The 9,919-nt window shown below is 34.8% G+C and overlaps 1 protein-coding gene across 3 annotated transcripts in view; it reads right to left on the minus strand.

Moving 5' to 3' along the window:
- LOC106874158 (stromal membrane-associated protein 1) overlaps nucleotides 1-9,919 on the minus strand; it is a 128,559-nt gene that overhangs the window by 19,252 nt on the left and 99,388 nt on the right. For all 3 annotated transcript variants that reach the window (XM_014921812.2, XM_014921785.2, XM_014921802.2), the window contains 2 exons: nucleotides 7,559-7,630; nucleotides 2,555-2,666 (listed from right to left, as the gene is read on the minus strand). In XM_014921812.2, the coding sequence (XP_014777298.1) occupies nucleotides 2,555-2,666; nucleotides 7,559-7,630 (184 nt within the window). The remainder of the gene's footprint in view (nucleotides 1-2,554; nucleotides 2,667-7,558; nucleotides 7,631-9,919) is intronic.

A 9,919-nucleotide genomic window follows, 5' to 3' on the forward strand; every position in this document is an offset into this window, starting at 1 on the left:
ATATATATAGATATATATATATATATATATATATACATATATACATATACATACATACATATATATACATACATATATATACATACATATATATACATACATATATATATATATATATAAAAGCACAGGTGTAGCTGTGTGGTTCCAGGTTCAGTTGCACTGCATGGCACCTTGTGCAAGTACCTCGGGCCGACCAAAGCCTTGTGAGTGGATTTGGTAGACGGAAACTGAAAGAAGCCCGTCGTGTGTGTGTGTGTGTGTGTATATATATATATATATATATATATATATGTGTGTGTGTGGTGTTGGTGATGGTGGTGGTAATGGTGGCAGCAACAGTCACAGACTATCAGATGTGGTTATACCCTGCTAGTTACAATGCACTTTCTCATATTGTTATAGCCTTCAAATGATGCCACCTCACTGGTTAGGTGGGCAGGCCAACATAACTCCTGACTGGGAATGCTAGTCTACATGGTTACCCATTTATGGCTGAATGGACTGAAGCAATTTGAAATTGCTCTGCTCAACAACACAATGCAATGCTGGCCTTGGGAATTGAACTTGCAATTTTGAGTGCAACAGCCTAACCACTGGTTTATGTATCTTTATATATCTGTATACATATAAGACTTAATCAGATGAGACATTGACTTCTTTTTTTTTTTCTCAGGACCTTCAAAACAAATGGTAGGAAGTTCTCCTCAGACCAGAGACCTGGCCTCAATACTTGCAACAGGGTAAATCCAGCAAAAGGCACCCTTATGCTAGGTGGTGGCATTGTTAAACCAGGTACCACCTAAGAACAGGAATGATCCCTCTGATGAGCATACAGATTCTGACTACCAAATCTTACTCACAGGACATTGCTGACCTGAGGTAACAGCAGAAGACACTTGTCGAAGGTTCTGCATTCTATACAGTGTGATCAAACTTGAAATCGCATAAATACAAAGCTAACTTCTTAAATACACATCTTTATATAAACATAAAAGCATATATTTTGTTTATACTGCGATGACAAGAGTGACAAGGAAACTTCTGTAGCTAGGGCAGAACAAATGCCATGAAATATTTGTTTGAAAGTATCAGTTTATGACTTTCTCACCACTATATATTGGTGAATTACACATATATACACATTTAGACGGCAAATTGGCGAAGATATTAAGAGTGTTGGGTTGAATGCTTTGCAGTATTTGGTCTGACTCATGCTCTCTTAAGGACACATGCTGTTGAGGTTAGTTTTGACTTTCACCCTTTCAGGGTTGATAAAAAAAAGTCCCAATGCAGGGTGATGGATTGGTGAAACTGTTAGAGCATTGAGTGAGTTGCCTTGCAGTGTCCGTTTTGGCTCTGTGTTCTGAAAGTAATATATGCGGTGATACTGGTGTTAAGCTGCCTTTCACTTGGATAAAAATCTGTGACATTGAGAAGGAAGACTTGTATGTATGTGCAACTGCCAGTCTTCCTCAAAGGACTGCCACATTCTGTTGGCATATAAACTATACTATTCAGTACTGTTACTGTATATCTCTCACTTAGAGATTTAAAACAAGTTGTTTTTCTCTCTCTCTATATATATAGGGTGTTTGGGATAAATTTGACAGTTTGCTTAAAAGGAAAAGAAAACACAATGTCCTATCCAAAAATAAAAGTATCTTTAAAAAATCAAAAAATATCATCTAGATTATGGTTGGGAGATAACAATTTACTCCAAGAAGCCATCCTAAGCTTTCCCTGTGGCCTCTACATAGCTCCGGGACCAGGTTCATGTGTTCCTCACTGTGGCCCTAGGAAGATTTTCCAACACCTCCTTGATTTTGGCCACCAGCTTGGCTTTGGTGTCTTTCTCAACTGTCCCCACACATAGTAACTACAGTCCGGGTAATTAGGAGGCCAGAAATTAGGGATGATAAAATCACAGAAATTCTCCAAAAACCACTTCTGACTCTTTCCAGAAGTATGGCAAGGAGGCAAATCCTGCTGCCACACATGGCCTTCCAGCATCAACCTCTCCAGCAGTTTCACATAGTTGTCTGTATTGAACCCTAAAGCTCTGCTCAAAAATGAGGGGATAAATTTTGGCATGTGGATGCAGTGAGAATGCCTGGTATGTGCCTTCCTGCTGGCATGGATTCATAGACTCCATTGCAGCTGTTCATGTCACATCTTACAGCCTTTACAGTGTTCACAGAGCATTGAGCAGCAGACATTTTGATACTCAGCATGAATCCTCATGATACAGGTAAACTCTTTTCCAATATTCAGATAGCTTCCAGTCCTTCATGTCAGTAATCTTTTTTCTCAACACAACTTTAATCTTTATGCTGTCCAGTGCCATTGACTGTTGACTAATATATCAAGCTGTTTCTGATAAATGGAGACAAAAAAAATCATCAAATTTAGTCTGAATACCTGTAAGATGCTTGCTTAAGATACCACAAAGTAGGATTGAACCTGAAACCATATGGCTGCAAAGTGACAGCTATGCCTGCATGCACAACATTACAATTAAATGTAAAAATAAAAACAAATAATAAAACTGGCATACTCAAGTTGAGTAGATCATCAGCATGAGAACTCTTCTTGGTTTCTTTAGCAATCTCCTTTAATGGCTGAGCAGTTGTTTCTGTTACTTCTTTTGACTCAACCTTTTGAGAAGGCTACAAAATACAAAAATTAAATATAAATAATAAGATATTCAATTTGAAAGTGCTGAATCAATGAACAAAACATCCAAATTTAGGAAACAATGAGGTTGACTCCAAGATATTTTTTTAAGTTCTGTCCACTCCACAACATAAATGTGAAATGTCAAAGTTCTAAGAAATAGCTGCTGGTTTTATTTTTATTTTGTTTAATGCATCACTTCTAATAAATGTAATCTGGATTTCTTAAGGTGAAATGCCTTACCAGAACTCTCATGTAATAAAACATTTGAAGTAAACAAAAATGTGAATATTTTATTGAAGCTACATCATCATCATCGTTTAATGTCTACTTTCCATGCTGGTCTGACTGAGGACTGGCAAACCAGGAGGCTGTACAAGGCTCCAATCTGCTTTGGCAAGATTCCTACAGCTGGATGCCCTTCCTAACACCAACCACTCTGAGAGTGTAGTGATTGCTTTTTATGTGCCACTGGCATAGGGGCCAGTCAAACAGCACTGGCATTGGCCATGACTACGATTTCACTTGACTCAACAGGTCTTATGTATAATAATTTAATAATCCTTTGTCTGATATCTGAAAATCTCCAGAGTTTGAAATTTTTGTAAGCATAAGAAATGAAAAACTAAAGAAGTGCTTGAAAGGCACTAGTGTATAGTTGTGGACTATCAGCTTACTCAAGGGTTTTCTCAATTCAGTATCATTGCAGTCAGTTTATTACCAGCAGCTACCATAGCAATATTTTTATGCATGAACTACTGTGTGTTCTATTCTGTGTGTTGAAAATACTGAAAAGGCTTGCAGATAGTCTTAAGAGGAAAAATGTTTAGCAGAGAATTTGTTGAATTAGATAAATTAGACAATAGAGATAAGCAGAGAATCAGTTGTATGAGGTGAACACTTGGAAGTATCAAGTAACTGGAATGTGTAGTAAAATGTTTGCTTCCCAACCACATGGTTCTGGATTCAGTCCCACAGTGTGACACCTTGATCAAGTGTCTTCTACTGTAGCCTCAGGCCAACTAAAGCCTTGTGAATGGATATGGTAGATGGAAACTGAAAGAAGCCCATTATGTGTGTGTGTGTGTGTCCCACCACTGCTTGACAATTGGTGTTGGTGTGTGTAAATCCCTGTAACTTAGCAGTTTGGCAAAAGAGACCAATCAGTACTAGGGTTGATTCATTCAATTAAAAACTCTTCAAGGCAGTACCCCAGTATGGCCGCAGTCTAATGACTGAAACAAGTAAAAGGTTATGGTGAAATGTTAGGGATATTTGTCACATATAACCTATCTCAACATGTTCAAATCCTTCAATAACTTGGTATACTGTCTTGACATGCTCAGTCTATTTTATTTGAAGCTACACAGTCAGTGAATGCATGTTAAAAAGAATTTTGTTCAACATAGTGAACTGGCATTTTCTCAATAATGTTCAGTTTTCTTTCTTTCTTCTTTCCCAATTAATTTAAGGTTAAAGATAAGTCTTTCTTTCATACCAAGATATAAATTCTTAAAAGTCATTTTAAGTTTTCAGCCATTCAAACAAGTAATTTAAAAAGCAGACATTTAATAGTTTAATGCTTTTCCCCAACAATGAATTATCGACGGAGGGGAAATAACTTTCTGCAGGACTGACTTGAGTAAATGTCTGTTCTTAAGGAAGGATAAAAGTTAAAACCAATATATATCACTAAATCCGGCTCTTATGTCAGATCTAAAAATGATGGTAGCATTAAATAACATTTACTACATATGAGAGAGAGAGAGAGAGAGAAAGAAAAAGAGAGAAAGAGAGAGAGAGAGATGCGTCAGTTAAACACAAGACTCCCAGCTAATAGGCCAGCAGCTCATAATCTGCACAGTGAAGTCCACTTGATTCTAAGTAGGTATTAATATAATTTGCAGCTGAAAGTAGTAGCAGTGTTGCGGAATTGACAAATGATTTCTTAGTTTGCAGGTTCATTGACTTCTGAGAAAAGAAAAAGAAAGAAAAAAGGGGAAAAAAAGCAAACACCTTACTGAGGAAATGCCTTATTCGTTACTCTTGAAATTGGAGATAAATGCCAGTAATATAGATCTTAGTGATTAGGAAAAGGATTAGCTAAGCTGATCCATGTATCAAGAAAAGGATATATTACCAATGAATTAACCCGAACAGAGCAAGAAAAATAATATGTAAAGGAATAAAATTTTAATGCATTTGCTTTCATGTGATGCTGTGGCTAATTGTTCTGGAATTGAAAGGAGACACATAAGTAGGACTTGAATTTTTAATAGATTTAATGCTTGTATAAGTGAAATCGAAATCGAACTAAATTTGACGACTGGCACCCATGCCAACGTCGTCTCCTTCATTGGACACTAAACTCGGCTTGCGAAAACCTGTTTGGGGCAAGTGAAAGCGAAATCGTGATGGCACCTGTGCCCAGCGTCGCCTTACTGACACTTGTGCCAGTGGCACATGTAAAGACATTCGAGCGAGATCGTTGCCAGTGCCGCTGGACTGGCTCCTGTGCAGGTGGCACGTAAAATACACCATTTTGAGTGTGGCCGTTGCCAGTACCGCCTGACTGGCCTTCGTGCCAGTGGCACGTAAAAGCACCCACTACACTCTCGGAGTGGTTGGTGTTAGGAAGGGCATCCAGCTGTGGAAACACTGCCAAATCAGATTGGAGCCTGGTGTAGCCATTTGGTTCACCAGTCCTCAGTCAAATCGTCCAACCCATGCTAGCATGGAAAGCAGACGTTAAACGATGATGATGATGATGATGATGATGATGATGATGATGATGATGATGATAATATATGTAACAATTATCAATAACCTTTTTTATCAATCTATTGGCAAACAAAGCTATCTAAAAGTGATATAAATCAAATATTTTTATATAGAGAAAATATTTTCACAAATCCAATTACCTACTATAAACCTCTTAATCATAAAGTCAGAGTAGTGCTTGATTTCCAGCTAAGCAAGCTGAAACACACAGAATAATATGCCTTATCCAGAGACACAAACCAAGTTACGATAATATTTGAACTCATGAGCAAGTTGCTGGTACAAATCTGTTCTTTTCACACACATACTATAATTCTTAGATATCGGAATAAAAATTACCGTTATGAGTACACGTGATCTGTAAGTTATCTAAATATTGGTTTCGAATTTTTGTTACAAGGTCAGCAGTTTGGGGGGATGGGGTAAGTTGATTACATTGACCCCCCAGTGTTTAACTGGTACTTATTTTATCAACCCTGAAAAGATGAAAGGTAAAGTCAACCTTGACAAAATTTGAACTTAGAATGTGAAACTAGACAAAATGCTGCTAAGCATTTCGCTTGACATGCTTAATGATTCTGCCAGCTTGCTACCTTGCAGTTATCTAAATATTGCTACCTCGAACTAATTCAACCTGTTTTTCTGTGAGACTCCACTCTTCACTGCTCTATACAAGATGTGAGCTGGAAATTTTCTCATTTTACACAGAAGTATCAAGAAGTTGACAGACATCATCAGCATGAAAGAGGATGCCAGCTTGTCACATATTTTGCTCATGTAGTGGGTACCCCAGCCCAGCATTTCAAGCTATTAATTACACTGCATACTAGCTAAGCATACAGTGCAATACTATCAACTTTATGTCATTCATCATAAAAATTAATGTATGCAAAAAGATTTATGGCTAAGTATATAACGAACAGCTGATACAGCCAAATAAACTAACCTTTGAATATTTTAAAGAGCTTCAGGAAAGAAAAGCATATGGAGCACCTAACTAAACACTGAAAAACCATATAGTTTGGTTCTGTTGTCTATACAATAGCCACAGTTCTTTCATTTTGACTTTTAAAATAATACCATTAACAAGAAAACATTTACTCATGTCCTGGAAAAAAAAAAGTACTCTTAACTCAATTTCCTAAGAGATTGATTTTAAAAAGCTATACAATTTTTTTTTCTATTTCATTTTCTTTGTTGTTGTTTTTACTATAGTTGAATAGATGACATGTAACATCTGCAGATTTGATTATTTGAATATGAACTGATGAAGCAAGTAATTCTTATAGCTGCATGTAAGTTAGGTGTGAAGTGGAAAAGACATTTCCTTTGACTTAAGAGGGGAAATGATTTTATTTATTTATATTTTTTTTTTTTTTAGCAAAGTTTCAACTTCTGATTGTAACAATTTTAAACCAACAGTCAAATCCACCATAAGTTAGATATTTGTGCAGTTTGAGAGATTTGTGTGAGTGTGTGTTTTTACCAGTAAATATTCTAGCTGGAGACCATTTTAACCACTAACAGATAAAACAAGTAAAGGAATGCAGACATCCCAATGGCTTGCTGTGAATCATTTGTGGATCAGTTTGGAAGTCTGTCTTGATGATTATAATTTGTGATAGCTGTGATTAAATGTTTAGGCATGGGGTTGTTACTGTAAGATAGGACAGTCATTGAAATGCTAGGATAGAAACATATGCAACAAATTGTAACTGTCTCCTATTATCATCATTGCTTTATGTCTCTTTTTCTATGCTAGCATGGACTGGACAGGTCTTGTCATTCATTTGATCTGCACCATTTTGCACACAAAGCAAGAATGAAACATGTTGGATTTTGTCAATGTATGTTTTACTGCGTGGAAAGGACGTATTTTAGTGAGAGGTCGTCCTATGTAAAAAGGCTAAGAGCCCTTTCTTTTCTGTATCAGTTCTTATTCGCTTATTACCTTCCTACACAAGTAGTCTACAATGCAGCAGGTGAAGTCCAGTGTCCTGCTTGTATGCCCCATTTTCTGGCATACCTTCTACAGTTGGATGCCCATCTTACCATCTGCTAAATTAGACTCAAATACTAGCTTAAATAAAAACAGAATACTCACAGCATTTAACTGAATCATCGAAGATGGTCTTCCTCGGGTTTTCTTTTTCTCGGGTTTTTCATCATCAAGTAACTAAAATGAAAAAGGGGAAAACAAAGAACATTTTCTAAGTAGCTGAATATACCATAAAGAAAAAAAGACAAAAAAAAGGAAAAAAAGCATTCACTAGCACACAGTTAGTTAATGTAAGTACAAATAAAATATAACAGCTTCATATATATATATATATATATATATATATATATATATATATATATATATATATATATATATATATATATATATATATCAACAATACATACAATTGATATGTACATTTATGGACAGAAGTAAAGATATACATACACATATACAATTTTTGACTGGTAAAATTAAAATTGAAATGATGACTAAAATGTCTAAAATTATTGTATAATAGAAAATTATTTTGTCACCACCAATTTATGTTTTTGTCAAAAGATTCCTTCTAAGCTACATAAAATCAAGTCATTTTTACAAAGCAAATCCTTGAGCAGGGCTGACTGTAGAGTCAGAAGCAATTATTGGGCTGTCAGAGTCAGTACAATTTTTTACCAACTGCAACTAAGTGTAAATTGTAAATATATTAAAATTTCTAAATTTGCAGATACTAATTCTACTGTTTTACTACATTGAAAATAATTGAATCAGATTTAAGTTCTTCTATGGAGAAGGATCTGTTGAAAATAATTCTGTTACTAAGAACAAGACTAAGTTATATATTTGGATTTTTTTTTTTATTAAACCCCTATTTCATAGATAAAACATTTCGCAAATATTTTTTTGCAAGAATACATTTTTTAAACTTTTACAATATAATTTTTATGTCAATTTAAATTTCATCTCTCATGTTACATTCACTTCAATTTTATATTCATTGTTGTAAATTACTGAAAGGAGGAGTTATGTATTTGAGTTTATTTCTTTAAAAATGTTTATTTGTTGAGTTGCTTTGGGTGTTCAGACTTAGTTTTAATGTGATTAAAATTCAATTAGTTTTAATTTAATTACACGAGACTTTAGAAGTTGTAAACAAAGATATTCCTGATATTTTCTTGTAGTGTTTTACCATTTTCCTTTCATTGACTTTTGATAAAAACAACCTTATTGAAAAGAAAAAAAAATTATAAGCTGATCTAATACTTAATTGCTTCCAATTTCTTTAATAAATGAATAAATATTTTTAAAAAGCCAAGATGGTATAGCTATAGCCTTTAGACCTCAACTTTTTCGGGTGCTAAAAAAGAAGCTTAATGATTCACATTTGTCATTTATGTTGTGTGTTTTCAATCAATTCACAAAATATGTGATTAGTCTAATTAAAAATAGAGGAGTCAGAGTCAATGGTACCACCATAATAATCTGGTGAGTAGGCATCGAGGTCTTGTGTACTGACTGCACAGTACAGTTTCTGAGGAAACTAATTATCACGTCTATTGTTCAAGTTTTAATATCAAGGATGAAATTACAACTCTTGATCAGATGGAATTCAACTTTTAGCACCCTAGTTCGTTTTTCAAATAATGTATAAAGATAAAATAACTGTAATATGGGAGACACAAATTTTGTCAGTGATTAGGTTGCAGTTTTGAGTGATGAAACTTTTGACACCATATTACAAACAATAAATATTTAAGTGAAGTTAATGGTCATTGTATGTTTCTGAATGGTTGTTTTCCACTCTGCAATCTTTTTAGTTTCAACATACCATCTCAGATCAAAACACTTGCTATGCAAATACATCTTTGTTTAAAGAAAGGCTTTTATTTTTATGTCACTTTATAGGTTTCCAATATCTAGGCCTGGAAATATTATATAATCAATGAAACCCTAGTTTTAATTTCTGTTATTCATTTAAGAGAAAATAAATTGTCATGTGACAAAAAGACAGTACTGGTGCAATAATTTTTGTGGTGGGTGGGTTGTAGAGTGGATCAGTTAAGCTGACAAAACTAATCCTTATATTACACTGAACAGAAATGAAATTTTTTTTAGAGCTGGCTATAGTTCAGGTTCAATGTATTGACCTGAAGCCGGCACCAACCTCAAGACCTTTCCAGAAAATGTCCTTTTCTACTCTAGGCAGAAGGCCTGAAATTTTTATGGAGGGGGGGGGGTGATTAGATCAATCACAGTACGCAACTGGTACTTAATTTATCGACCCTGAAAGGATGAAAGGCAAAGTCAACCTCGGCAATCTGATCATGCATGTTTGGCAATTCGTGTTCAAAGAAAATTGTGTGATGGTGCATCATAAAAGTAGATGAATTTAGTTATGTGAATTCATTAATTTTAGGTAAGAATATATATTTCTAGTCATATATATATATATATATATATATA

This window comes from Octopus bimaculoides, chromosome 10 (genome assembly GCF_001194135.2).
Source record: "Octopus bimaculoides isolate UCB-OBI-ISO-001 chromosome 10, ASM119413v2, whole genome shotgun sequence".
Lineage (NCBI taxonomy): Eukaryota > Metazoa > Mollusca > Cephalopoda > Octopoda > Octopodidae > Octopus > Octopus bimaculoides.